Below are 13,534 nucleotides of genomic sequence, written 5' to 3'. Positions count from 1 at the left end.
CCACCTCTCATTGTTGTGGTGTTCACCTGAGTTGTTGCAGGGTTTGACTTTGTGCTGAGGCAGAGGAGTCCCTGAAGGAGCAGGGCTGAACCTGTGAAGGTTGTTTGATGTCTGTTGTTGTGGGGGCTGCCTGCAGGGAGTGACAGCAGAGCCAAGGATCTGAAATCCCTGTTTGGCCCTTACACTCATGGTGCTTGTGCTGCAGTTAAACCATGAGAATTCTCCTTCCTGCCACCATCTCTGAGGATGCACTGGCAGCTCCTGGGAGGCTCTTGGGAAGAGCTCAGGTGTGGAATTTGGGGCAGGAACCAGCTGTGCTCCCAGGAATCAGCTCCCAGCCATGGCATCTCCGTGGGGGTTCTGTTACACCAGATCATCTGGTGCTGGGCTCCCCTTCCTGAACAGTGCAGTGTACCATGGAACCATGGAATTGGAGAGGCTGGAAAAGCTCAAATCATCCCCAGCACTGCCCAGGCCACCACTGTCCCTTGTCCCCAAGTGCCTCATGCACAGGGCTTTGAATCCCTCAGCTCCGTTCCCTTCCCTGGACACGCTCCAGCCCCTCCAGGGCTCTCCTGGCAGGAGGGGCCCAGAGCTGCCCCCAGCCCTGGAGGTGCCCCAGCAGTGCCAGCACAGGGGACAGGCCCTGCCCTGGCCCTGCTGCCACCCTGGTTATCTCCTGTAGCAGATCCCTGTGTGCCCAGAGCTGCTGTTTTTCTGTCCTGAGTACAAAATCCATCAGGTGCCCCTGAGGTGTTCAGGACTGAGCTGAGCTGGATCCCTGTGTGCCTCTGGTTCTGTTTCTGTGGGATGTGCTCCCATGGCCAAGGGCTCAGTGTGCACAGAACCCTGTGCTGGAACATTCCTGCCTGGGAGCAGGTTTTGGATACATGGATTGGCCACCCTTGGCCCTTGTGTTCCTGTTCTGCACAAACAAACCCCATCCTGAGCCTCTCAGCCCTGCCTTCCTCCCTCTCCCCTGTGAGTGCTGTGGATAATGTCACCCATTGGTCCTCAGTCATTTCTTAATTGGCAATCTTTGTGTGATAAACAGGGTTAAAACCCCTGGCCTTTGCTGAACAGGAGGTCAGGCTGCAAACCATACCAGCCTTCGGGCCTTAAATCCTCATTTTTAACCTCTATCATTATGCCAGGGGTTCTTTTGCAAGGCTGTGACAAAGAGAGCTGAAACAGGAATGTGGAGCCTGAAGTGTGGTGAGGGTTTAGGTTCCTTTCCAGCAGCTGGAAGTGGATGTTGGTGTTGGATCACACCCACTGGAGTGGGGCTTTGGCTTTGGTGTCACCAAGTTCCATCCTGTGACAAGGAGGAGCAGAGGCTGGGAACAAGCCCAGCTCATCCATAAAATCTGTGGTGTTTGGAGGTCATTAGTTCACATAAAGGGAGTTCAGCTTGTGTTTGTGGGCTGGGATTTCCTCACTCCAAACCCAGCCTTGGCTCTGTGTGCAGGACCTAAAACAGTTCCAGTTGACTTTGGGGTGGTCCCAGTTCAAGCTTTGGGTTTTTTCCCAGCTTTCCAGTTGTTTATTTAAACCAAACCAAACAACAAAAACCCCTTAAATTGCTGCTGGAGCGGGGGGAGGATTCCCTGCCTCTCTGAGGAGCTCTTTGTGCTCTTTGCCCAGGCTCAGTGCTGATGTCAGTCCTTGCTGTCTCCCCAGCTCTGGCTCTCTGGGCTCTGCAGAGCCATCTAACTGTGTGCCTTGTTTCCTTGCAGACCCCTGTAAAAGAGCCCAACAGTGAAAATGTAGATATCAGCAGTGGCGGTGGGGTGACGGGCTGGAAGAGCAAGTGCTGCTGAACCTCTCCTGTCTCACCAATCGCCACCCACCCCTTTTTTCTCGCTGCAAAACAAACCACTCTGCCCGTTTTTTAACCTCAAACCGATGGTTTTGTTCCTCATCTTAACCAGCTCCTGCCTCCCCTTGGTTTTCCAGCTAGGACAGCTTTGCCTACTCCAGTTTTCTCAACACATGTATAGGAAATTCATCTCTGTGACTTCATTTCCATGTCCCTGCTCAACTCACCACTACGTTTGGGTTGTATTATAGTCCCGTCCCTCCTGCCATCAAACCCCAGAGCAATCATACTCGACTCTCTTCTGCAAATTGTATAAGAATAAAGGTTAGAATTAACAATTGATTTTGTACAACAGTGGAATTTTCTGTCACGGATCATGTGCTTGAGTCACCGTATTTCTCTAGCTGCATCAGGCAAGAGCCAGGAAAAACTCATTTTCGCCTTGAGTCCGTCAGTGGGGTTTCTTTGTCCTGTGCCTTATGTGGAAAAAGGAACTTTTATTTTCACTTTCTTTTCTCTTTTCTGGTGGAAGCATGTGCAGGAGACATCCCATCCCCCCGTGCCATTGAGTCCTGACCTCTGTAGTGGTTGCTTTTCTGTACTGTTGGTGTCATGCATCGAGGACAAAGGGTGGTGCAAAACAAAAGCAAACTCCTGTAACCTGCTGTGTCTCCTCTGGCAATCCCGCCCTTCCCGACTCTTCCTGCTGCCATTTTGTTTTCTCACTTTGCCGCTCTTTTCTCCTTTTTTTTTTTTTTTTTACTTTTTTGTTTTCTTTTTGCCTGCATGCCGCTTTGATTTGCATTTCTCCATGGTGTGATGTGTTAATGGAAAGGATGGCAACGCGGTGTGTTTGCCAAAAAATTTAATACAAAGCACTGATTTAGCTGCCGAGGTAAAAATGTTGAGATTCCTACTAACCCCCCTAGGCTGTCCGTCACTAGTGACCCCTCCTCCCTCCTCCCCCTATGGAAGAGTTATTTGCATGCACTAGTTTCTATGGAGGGTGATGTGGTTGTCTATTTTCTGTGTATGAATATAACCTGGATCCCCAAACTGACAGTTCAGCACTTCCTTACCCCGAGCTCTGTCCCGCTCCCGTCCCCGCCCCGCGCCCGGGGCCAGGGCTCAGCGGGCCTGCGTGGAAAGAGAAGGAAAGGAAAGGAAACAAAACCAGCCAGAGGGCAGTTTTAATTTATTACCTCCCTGGAAACTTTCCACTTTGCCAGTGTCCACAGCCGTGCTGGGCCAGCCCCGCCCCGGATCCCAGGCGGGATGGATGGAGGGAGGCAGCGGTGAGTCCATGGAGGCAGCGGTGAGTCCATGGAGCCAGTGCTGCATCCATGGAGCCAGTGCTGCATCCATGGTGTCAGTGCTCCAAAATGGTGTCATCTCTGCATCCATGGAGTCACTGCTGGATCCATGGTGTTAGTGCTGCATCCATGGAGCCAGCTCTGCATGGAGGGAGGCAGCGGTGAATCCATGGAGGCAGCGGTGAATCCATGGAGCCAGTGCTGCATCCATGGAGCCAGCTCTGCATCCATGGAGCCAGCTCTGGATCCATGGTGTCAGTGCTGCATCCATGGAGCCAGTGCTGATCCATGGAGCCAGTGCTGATCCATGGAGCCAGCTCTCCATCCATGGCTCCAGCGCTCGCTGCCGCTGCCCCAGCCCTGCTGACCCTGTCCCTGCCCTGTCCCTGCCCTGTCCCTGCCCTGTCCTGCCCTGTCCCCGCCCTGTCCTGCCCTGTCCCTGTCCCTGTCCCTGTCCCGGCTGCCCGGGGCGATGGATCCCCCGCTGAATCCCGGCCTTGGCACCGGCTCCGCTCCGCCCTGGCCGCTAACGCTGAGTGAATTTTAATGAAATGACGGTGTTTGTTTAACATGGAACTCCTGCTCCGGAGCGGCTCCTTCCCGAGCTGTGTCCCTGTCCCTCTGTATTCGGCATTTTCGTCCCTGTGTGTGTCACCCCTTCCCAGGCGAGTGGCTGCTGGGGTCGGGCTCAGCGTTGGACAGAGTCCGGCGACTTTTGGCTCAAATCTGCACTTTTAACGTGATCAAAAAGGGAAAAAAAAATGGCGAAATCTCCATCGAGGGGTTTTTTTTGTATAATCCTTGTTTTAAACGTGAGCTTTTAATTTGCTTGCAGGGGCTCGGCTCCCTGGGTTGACGCCGTGCCCATTGCAGGCACAGGTAGAGCCCAGGCCACTCCTGAGGCCACTCCTGGTGCCACCCCGGTGCCACCCCGGTGCCACTCGCTGCCCCTCGTCCCTCCCCGTCAGTAAATCCGAGCTGTTTCTATCGGGTCTGTTCTGTCCTGTCCAAGCTCGAGCTGCAGCGCGGGCTCAGGCGGGCGGGGAGGAGGGAGCAGCACCAAACAGAGAAAAACCCCTAAAATAATGATAATAATGACAATAATCATCGTGTGGGAGGAGTTTGCAGTGACTCGATGTCTGCTGGTAGCTCAGCTCCCCGCTAGTTCCAAACCAACGCTGGTGAAACCTGTGCTTGGAACCCCAGCCCAGCCCTGTGGAGTAGAGAGGTGTCAGCAGCCCCTCCGTGCCCCGCGGGGGGAGCTCGGCGCTGCCCTTTTGCCACCTAAAAAAACCAAAAATAAAAAGTGTTAAACGATTAAATTGGTCCTGCTAAACCGAACCTGAGCTTGGCTCCGTGCCACGGCCGTGTCACCCTCGGACTCGGACGGTGGAATAAAAAACAGCGTCAAGGTCTTGGATTAATTCCCATGCCGACAATTTTTTACTTAATCTTTTAATATTTTTGCTACTCCACTCTGGCTTTTTATTTAAAACACATTCTTTTGTACCACTTACTGTATCAAATTGTATAAAAGATCACTGTCCCATTCTTGGTCGTACCAAGAGCAAATAAAAGCTTTTATAAACTTGCAGTGGTGACTTCCTGGGCCCCTTGAATTCCCCGTGGCCCCGCTGGGAGTGACCTGGCTGGCCCTGCAGGACGTGGGATGGGTCCCCCCAAACCTTGAGGACGGGTTTTTTAGGGGTGGAGCTGTTCCTGCGAGGGCAGGATGGGGGGAAGAGCAGCAGAGACTCCCAGGGTGTTCCCATGGGGGGGACACCCGGCTTGGGTTGTGAGATCTTTGGGGCCTCTGCTTGGAGAGGGGTTTGGTTTTTTGGGAAGCAGCTGTTCCATGTTGTGCACCTCCAGAACATGGGGGGATCAGGGCTGGCTGTTCCTGCAGCCTCTGGGTGACGGGGATGTCCCTCCCAACAACGCCCAGTGAGGGACTGGTGACAGCAGAGGATCCATTGCTGCTGCTGCCCTCCCGCTGCCACGGTGTCCCTGTCCACACAGTGTCCCTGTTCCACAGTGTCCCCAGTGCCAGTGTCCCCAGTGCCATGGTGTCCCTGTCCACACAGTGTCCCTGTTCCACAGTGTCCCCACTGCCAGTGTCCCAGTGCCATGGTGTCTCTGTCCCACAGTGTCCCCGTTCCCAGAGTGTCCCCGCTGTCACTGTCCGTGTTCCCAGAGTGTCCCCGTTCCCATGGCACCAGTATCCGGCTGTTTCACGGGTTTTGTGCCTCTGGGATTGTGTCATGGCCGTGGCACTCGGCAGTCCCTGGAGGGGGTGAGGCTGTGGGGAGCAGCTCAGCGATCCCAAACCCTCACATGGGTGGGGGATTTTGGGGGGAACTCCAGGGGGTCTCGGGGAGGGGGGGCCTGGCAGGGACCTTCCCCACATGGACACCACCAGCAGCTCCCAGTGTCCTGCTGGTCCGTGCCACCCCCGGCACTGGGGCTGGGGTTTTCCTTCCTCCTCATCCTCCTCCTCCTGCATCCTCCTTGCTGTCCTCATGGCGGCTCTTTGCCCATTTCGGCCCCATCCCTGTATCCCATCCCTGTATCCCATCCCTGTATCCCATCCCTGTATCCCTGTATCCCATCCCTGTATCCCATCCCTGTATCCCATCCCTGTATCCCATCCCATCCCATCCCATCCCATCCCATCCCATCCCATCCCATCCCATCCCATCCCATCCCATCCCTGTATTCCGTCCCTGTATCCCATCCCTGTATCCCATCCCTGTATCCCATCCCTGTATCCCATCCCATCCCATCCCCCCCGTCCCCTTGTGCCCCCCGCAGTCCCCGCCTGGAACCCCCCGGCAGCTCCCGGCGACTCCGCGGCTCCAGCAGCGGGACGGGATGGGGGGAAAATCCCCGGGGCGCTCCCGGCCCGTTCCGTCTGCGGCCGGAGAGAGCCGAGCCCCCGGGACCCCGGAGCGAGCCGGGGCTGAGCCCCCCCGATCCCGAGGGCGAGATCGGAGCCCCCCCCGCCGGGACAGCCCCGGAGCGGCTCCGCCGGGGAATGCCCGGCCCGGGGGAGATACCGGGTTCTGAGGGGATGCCCGGTCCTGAGGGGATGCCCGGTCCGGGGGGGATGCTCGGTTCTGAGGTATTGCCCGGTCCCCAGAAGATGCTCGGTTCGGGAGGGATGCCCGGTCCCGAGGGGATGCCCGGTCCCGGAGGGATGCCCGGTCCCGGGGGGATGCCCGGTCCCGGGGGGATGCCCGGTCCCGAGGGGATGTTCGGTTCGGGAGGGATGCCCGGTCCCGAGGGGATGCCCGGTCCCGGGGGATGTTCGGTTCGGAGGGGATGCCCGGTCCCGAAGAGATGCCCGGTCCCGCACGGGGGTCCCCGCCCGCCGCCGCCTCCCCCGCCCCCGCCGGGGGGGTTCCGCCTGCCGGGGCGGGCGGGCAGGAGGGGCCGGGGGCGGGCGGGGGGCGGCTCCTCCTGCCCCGCTCCCGCCGCCCCCCGCCCCCGGCCCCGGCCCCGGCCCGGCGGCGGCGGCGATGGAGCCCGGCCCGGGGCCGGCCTGAGCCGCGATGCGATGGAGAAGCTCGCGGCGGGGCTGGCCCGGCTCCGCTGGAGCCCCGCGGCGCTGCCCCTCGACGCCATCGTCAGCCAGTGCCGCCTGCCCACCCTCGTCTGCCTCGGGCAGGGTGAGCCCGGCGGGGGAGGACACGAGCGGGGGGTGAAGTCTGGAGGGACGAGAAGGAGGAGGAGGAGGAGGGAGGGAGGTTGGAGTGATGGGGAGGAGGAGGAGGAGGGTGGGAGGAAGGCTGGAGGGACCAGGGGAGGGAGGGAGGATGGAAGGACGGAGAGTGAGGCTGGAGTGATGAGGAGGAGGGAGAAAGGATGGAGTGATGAGGAGGAGGGAGGGGTGGAAGGCGGAGGGATGGGCAGGGAGGGAGGAAGGCTGGAGAGTGAGGACGAGGAGGGAGGGAGGTTGGAGTGATGAGGGAGAGACGAAGGACGAAGGGACCAGGAAGAGAGAAAGTCTGGGGGGACGAAGAGCGAGGGAGACTGGAGTGATGAGGAGCAGGGAGCGGTGGAGGGATGGGGAAGGGAGGAAGGCTTGAGAGTGAGGAGGAGGAAGAGGGGAAAGCTTGGAGGGAGGGATGGAGAGTGGAGGGATGAAGACGGAGAGGTGAGGAGGAGGAATGGGGACTGGAGAAGTGAGGAGGAGGAGGTGGAGGGAGAGAGGAGCAGGCTGGAAGAGGCTGAAGGGGTGAGGAGGAGAAAGACTGGGAGAACCGGGGGAAGGAAGGAGTCTGGAGTGCTGAGGAGGAGGACGAGGAGGGAGGAAGGCTGGGCCAGGTGAGACCAGGGTGCTGTCCCGGCTGCTCTGGTCGGACCCTTCCGGATGGAGGGGCTGGGGCTGGGGGCCGGGGCTGCCCCTCAGGGGGTCCCTGGGCTCCCGGGCTTCTCCCGCTGCCCCCAGCACTCTTCCCCACCGTCACCCTTCCCGGGTGACACTCCGCAGGTGCTGGCACCAGGCTGGCAGGGCTGGGAGCCACCGTGTCCCCTCCCCACTCCCCGTGGGACACGGCCTGGCTGTGACCCCCCTGCCCGGGCTGAGAGGGGAGCAGGGGGTGCAGGGACCCCGGAGTGGTGGAGCAGGGCCCATCCCGGCTGCGGGGGGTGCCGGGGGCCCTGGGGGGGTCTCGGGGGCCCTGGGGGGGTCTCGGGGATCTCGGGGGCCCTGGGGGGTTCCGGGGTGCCGCGGTTCTGGAGCGCTCCCGGGGGGGAGCCTGCGCCGGCCCCGACTCAATAAACTTCTTGTTTGCCGCGGCTGCAGCTTTTCAGGGGGGACAAAGAAATTGTTTCCTGGGCAACTGGCGGCTCTTGGCAGCGGCACCTGCTCATCCCTCGCTCCGTCCGTCCGTCCAGCGGCGCCGGGGGGCGGGGGGGTGGCCCTGGTGACAGCCCTGTCCCCCGCAGGTGAGCGCGTGGAGGGGGTGACAGCCCAGGACGTGCTGCTGGTCCACTCGTGCCGCCAGTGGACAACGGTGACAGCCCACAGCCTGGAGGAGGGACACTACGTCATCGGGCCCAAAATCGACATCCCGCTCCAGTACCCAGGTGGGGGGCTGGGGACAACGGGGACAACGGGAATGGTGTCCCCGGGCCAGCAGAGCCGGGACCTGACCCCCCCTCCCCGCCCCTGGGGCTGCTCTGGGGTCCAGTCTGGGGTCGGAGATGCTCCGGTCTGGGGCTGCTCTCACCCTGGCACAGCTGCGGGGGCTGCAGAGGGAGCTGGGATGGGATACAGGGATACAGGGATACAGGGATACAGGGATACAGGGATACAGGGATACAGGGATACAGGGATGGGATACAGGGATGGGATGGGATGGGATGGGATGGGATGGGATGGGATGGGATACAGGGATGGGATGGGATGGGATGGGGCAGGGATGAGGATGAGGATGGGGCCGGCAGTGCAGACGAAGGTGCTGAGCCGCCTCTGCCGGCAGCCGCCAGAGCCTTAACGACCCCTCTAAGTGCTCCATGGCGGTAATGAGTCCTGCTAATAAATAAATAATGGGAAATGGAGCGGGGGAGGGGTTAATCACCCGTCCCGCGGGGATGCAGGGGGGCTGGGCAGTGTGTTAACAGCGTTCGGGGGCTCCCCGTGCCCAGCGGTGCCCGGGGATGTGGGGCTGGGCCGGCTCCAGCCTCGGCTGCCCCAGGGCCCAGCCAGGAGCTCCGGTGTCCCGGTGATGTCCCAGTGATGTCCCAGTGATGTCCCAGCTCTGCCGGCCGGGATTAATATTCCCCTCAGGTCCGGCCCCGGCTGCCGCTGCCGGCGGCGGCTCCGCTGTGGCTGCAGCTCCCCCGCTCCCGTCCCTGCCTTTCCCCGCTCCCGTCCCTGCCTTTCCCTGTCCCTGCCTTTCCCCGTCCCTGCCTTTCCCCGTCCCTGCCTTTCCCCGCTCCCGTCCCTGCCTTTCCCTGTCCCTGCCCGGTGTCTCTCCCACCGTGGGATCACTGCACCCTGGCAGGACTAGGACGGGATTTTGGGGGATAATGGACACCCCTTGCAATTTGGGCCGCTCTGGGCGTGTTCTTCCATTCACAGAAATGCTTTTGGGGGGTCCCAGCAGCTCTGGGGGTGCCGAGTGGCACTGCTGAGACACCCCCGGGTACCCTGTGCCTTGTCCCACCCAGAAACCCTCCCAGTGCTGCTGTGGGGGGGTGCAGGGCCGGGGGATGCTCTGGGGTCCCCTTGCATCGCTTGGACACTGGCACAGCCCACGGGGTGTCCCCAGAGATGTGCTGGGGACAGATACAGGTGGGGACAGGAGTGTCCCAGGGCTGGCTGCTCTCCGGGAAGGGCTGTGCCGGCCCCAGGTCCCTGCCAGGAGCCGGGCTCCTCTCACCTCGGCGGGCTCGGGGGTCTCCACAGGGAAGTTCAAACTGCTGGACCAGGACCGGGACCTCCGCGAGCCCGTGCAGTATTTCAACAGCGTGGAGGAGGTGGCCAGCATCTTCCCAGACCGCATCTTCGTCATGGAGGCCATCACCTTCAGCGTGAAGGTCCTGGGGGACAGCAGGGGACAGGGCTGGGGCAGCGGGGAGTGCTGCGGGATGGCAGGGGACAGCAGGGGACAGCAGGGGACAGCAGGGGACAGGGCTGGGGCAGCGGGGAGTGCTGTGGGATGGCAGGGGACACCCAGGACAGGGCTGGGGCAGGAGGGGAATATTGGGGAATAGGGGTGAGGCAACAGGGACTTGAGGTGGTGGGACAGCAGGAGAGGATGGTGGTGGAGCATCAGGGATGGTGGTGGGATGTCAGGGGATGATGTTGGGACACCAGGGGTGGTGTTGGGGTGTCGGGGATGGTGTTGGGGTGTTGGGGATGGTGTTGGGACACCAGGGGTGGTGTTGGGGTGTCGGGGATGGTGTTGGGGTGTTGGGGATGGTGTTGGGACACCAGGGGTGGTGTTGGGGTGTCGGGGATGGTGTTGGGGTGTTGGGGATGGTGTTGGGACACCAGGGGTGGTGTTGGGACACCAGGGGTGGTGTTGGGGTGTCGGGGATGGTGGTGGGGGGTCAGGGATGGTGGTGGGATGTCAGGGGTGGTGTTGGGGTGTCAGGGATGGTGGTGGGGGGTCAGGGATGGTGGTGGGATGTCAGGGATGATGTTGGGACACCAGGGGTGGTGTTGGGATGTCAGGGATGATGTTGGGACACCAGGGGTGGTGTTGGGGTGTCAGGGGTGGTGTTGGGGGGTCGGGGGCCCGGCGCAGGGCAGCGGGTGCCACGTGGGGGCTGTCGCAGGTGGTGTCGGGGGAGTTCAGCGAGGACAGCGAGGTTTACAACTTCACGCTGAACGCGGGGGACGAGCTGACGCTGATGGGGCAAGCGGAGATCCTGTGCGCCAAGACGGTGAAGGAGAAGTCGCGCTTCAACACCCTCCTGCGCAAACTGGGCAAGGCGGCTCCGGCGGCGGGGGCGCGGCAGGTGAAGGGCAAGATGCCGTGCCTGATCTGCATGAACCACCGCACCAACGAGAGCCTGAGCCTGCCCTTCCAGTGCAAGGGCCGCTTCAGCACGCGCAGCCCGCTGGAGCTGCGGCTGCAGGAGGGCGAGCACACCATCCGCAGCATCATCGAGAAGGTTCGGCTGCCCGTGAACGTGGCCGTGCCCAGCCGGCCCGCCCGCAACCCCTACGACCTGCACGCCATCCGCGAGGGCCACTGCTACAAGCTGGTCAGCATCATCTCCAAGACCGTGGTGCTGTGCTGCATCCTGCGCCGGGAGGAGCTGGTGCCCTTCCATTTCCTGCTGCTGACCGACATGCCGCGCTTCCAGCTGCCCGAGGGGCTGCTGGCCGGGGACCCGCAGCTGGAGAAGCTGCTGCGGGACAGCGCCGCGTATTGCCACGACCGCTTCAACCCCGACGAGTACTCGCGGGCGGTGCGCGAAGCCAAGCCGGACTTGCTGGAGGAATGTGCGAGCCCGCGGCGCCTGCGGCTCTGCCTGCCCGCCTGCGCCCGCGACGAGCTCAGCCAGCCCCTGCAGCGCCTCTCGCTCTGTGCCTGCGGCTCCGGGGGTCCCCGGGAGGCCCCCGCCCGCTGCCAGGCCCCGCGGGGGCTCGGCGGGGGCACCCCGCGCCCGCCGCTGCCCGACTTCCCCGACCCCGACCGCGAGTACATGACGCCCGACTGGGCCGAGCCCGAGTTCAGGACTCAGGAGCCGCTGGAGATTCCCTACGAGGAGCTGTGGAGCAATGCCAGCCCCGAGAGCTGCTGCGAGCTGGGCAGCGGCGGCGCCCGGCCGGACCTCGTGTCCTTCGGGGCTGTCACCGCGCTGGGGTCCCCGCACCGCCCCGGGGACGAGCCCCGCGGGGACACCCCGCCCCCGGTGCCACCCAAATCGGAGGCGGTAAGAGCCCGCTCCCGTCCCCAGGGATGGGGAAAGGCATCGCTGGGGTCCTGCCAGCCGCTCCCCCAGCCCCAGGGCAGGGCAGCCCGACCCCCTTCCTGCCCCCCGGCCCTGCGGTCCCTCCCCAGCTCTGCTTGGTCACCCAAATCTTCAGACCGCAGCTCCCCAGGGCTGCACCAGCAGATCCTCAGGGACATCCCGAGGTACCCCCGGTTCCCCAGGGCTCTCTGCACCATCGAGTACCCGAAGCTCTTGGGCTGCCCAGAGCCGTGGGGTACCCAGATCCTCTGTGCTTCCCTACACAACATTCCAGGCTCCCCTTCACCACGGGGTACCCCAATATTTCCGCCTCCTCGCACCCAGAGCTTCGCGGCTCGGCATCGAGCCCCCATCGCCCCTCCAGCCGCGGGGATCCCCAGCTCCCCCCGGGGCCCTGACGGCGCTGCTCCCTTTCCAGGTGAAGGAGGAGTGCCGGCTGCTGAACGCGCCCCCGGTGCCGCCCCGGGGCAGCCGCCCCCCGGCCCCCTGCAGCCCCCCGGCCCCCCTGCGCTGCCCCAAGCTGGCACCCGCGCCCTCGCCCAGCCCCAGCCTCTCCTACTACTCCTCGGGGCTCCAAGACGGGTGAGTGGCTCTGGGGACAGCGGGGTGGGAGGGGGTGCCTGCAGCCCGGGCACGGGGTGATGGTGCCGCTGCTCTCACCCCGGCAGGTCGGCCCCGCGGAGCGGCAGCGGCTCGCCCTCGCCCGACGCCTACTCGCTGTACTGCTACCCCTGCACCTGTGCCGACTGCAAGGCTGCCGAGCCCCCCGGGCGGGCGCTGCCCCCCGCCCAGCCCGCGCCCAGCTCCTGGTCCGACCCCTGGGCGTTCCCCGAGCCGGGCGCCGGGGCGGGCAGCGGCTGCTCCACGCCGCTGCTGGGGGCCGAGCCCCCCCTGAAACCCTTCCGCAGCTGCCCCCGCCTCAAGCCCCCGCACCCCCAAAAGCGCTTCGCCCCCTTCGGGGCGCTCAACCCCTTCGCCGGCCCCGCCGAGTGGCCGGAGAGCCCCGAGTGGTCCAAGGCGCCTTCGGCCCCGGCCGCTCCTTCCTCCTCCTCCTCTCCGGAGCCTTTCGCCCCCGCCGAGGAGCCGGCGGCCCCCCCTCGGCCCCCCAAGGGCATGGACGGGGACGGCATCGTCATCCGTGGGGCGGCCCCGCTGTCCCCCGCCGTGCTGCGCGGGGCCGAGGGTGTCACCCGGCTGTACCTGGCCCAGGGGGTCATCGAGGTGCCACCGGCGGCGCGGGGCGATGCGGGAGCCCCTCCGGCCGCGGCCCGGCCCGGCGGGGACGGCCCGGCCTGGCTGCCCCCCGCTGACCTGTCGGCGCTGTCGCTGGAGGAGGTGTCCAAGTGCCTGCGCTTCATCGGCCTCTCCGAGGACGTCGTGAGCTTCTTCGCCCGTGAGCGCATCGACGGCAGCATCTTCGTGCAGCTCAGCGAGGAGATCCTGGCCGACGATTTCCGCCTCACCAAGCTCCAGGTGAAGAAGATCATGCAGTTCATCAAGGGCTGGCGTCCCAAGATCTAGTGCCACGCCGGGGTCCCCCCAGGTCACCTGGATTGGCCCCGCTCCCGTCCCTCTCTGATGCTGCAGGTTCTCCTCCCCCACTGCCCAGCCCTTCCCCGTTCCCCGTTTTAACACTGGACAGTAATTTTGGCCCCAACGGGCTGGAAAACACTGGATTTTGCGTCGACTGGTTTAACTTAATCCTTGTGGATTAGCATAATAAACGTATGGGAGAGTAATGAGCCCCCAGAGAAGGCCCTTGCTCGGGGAGGAGGGGAAGGGGGAGCATGGAAGCTCTGAGGGTCTTTGCAGACCCTTCCCATCTCCTGGAAGGGATTCATCCACCCTCCAGGGATAGATGCTGCTGTCAGAGCTGTTCCTGGGGGCCTGCAAGGGAACTCCCCCTGATCCCAGAGCAGGGGCAGGTCCTGGGAATGCTGAACTCCCCAGCAGGGCTGAAGGCTGG

The 13,534-nt window shown here is 63.1% G+C and overlaps 2 protein-coding genes across 2 annotated transcripts in view; both read left to right on the top strand.

Moving 5' to 3' along the window:
- The window catches only part of RAB10 (RAB10, member RAS oncogene family), a 38,737-nt gene extending 36,576 nt beyond the window's left edge, over window positions 1-2,161 (top strand). The window contains exon 6 of the mRNA XM_033055314.2: window positions 1,737-2,161. Coding sequence (XP_032911205.1) covers window positions 1,737-1,820 — 84 coding nt within the window. The 3' untranslated portion in view covers window positions 1,821-2,161. The remainder of the gene's footprint in view (window positions 1-1,736) is intronic.
- A 4,503-nt stretch (window positions 2,162-6,664) lies between these two features.
- Window positions 6,665-13,310, top strand: GAREM2 (GRB2 associated regulator of MAPK1 subtype 2). The gene is made up of 6 exons (XM_033055584.1): window positions 6,665-6,800; window positions 8,083-8,223; window positions 9,548-9,678; window positions 10,423-11,529; window positions 11,987-12,150; window positions 12,237-13,310. The coding sequence occupies exons 1-6, from the start codon at window positions 6,689-6,691 to the stop codon at window positions 13,087-13,089; spliced, it is 2,508 nt and encodes an 835-aa protein (XP_032911475.1). The 5' UTR covers window positions 6,665-6,688; the 3' UTR covers window positions 13,090-13,310.
- The last annotated feature ends 224 nt before the right edge of the window (window positions 13,311-13,534 follow it).

Source organism: Catharus ustulatus, chromosome 3 (genome assembly GCF_009819885.2).
Source record: "Catharus ustulatus isolate bCatUst1 chromosome 3, bCatUst1.pri.v2, whole genome shotgun sequence".
Taxonomy (NCBI): domain Eukaryota; kingdom Metazoa; phylum Chordata; class Aves; order Passeriformes; family Turdidae; genus Catharus; species Catharus ustulatus.
This window is presented reverse-complemented; position numbering and strand designations above follow the sequence as displayed.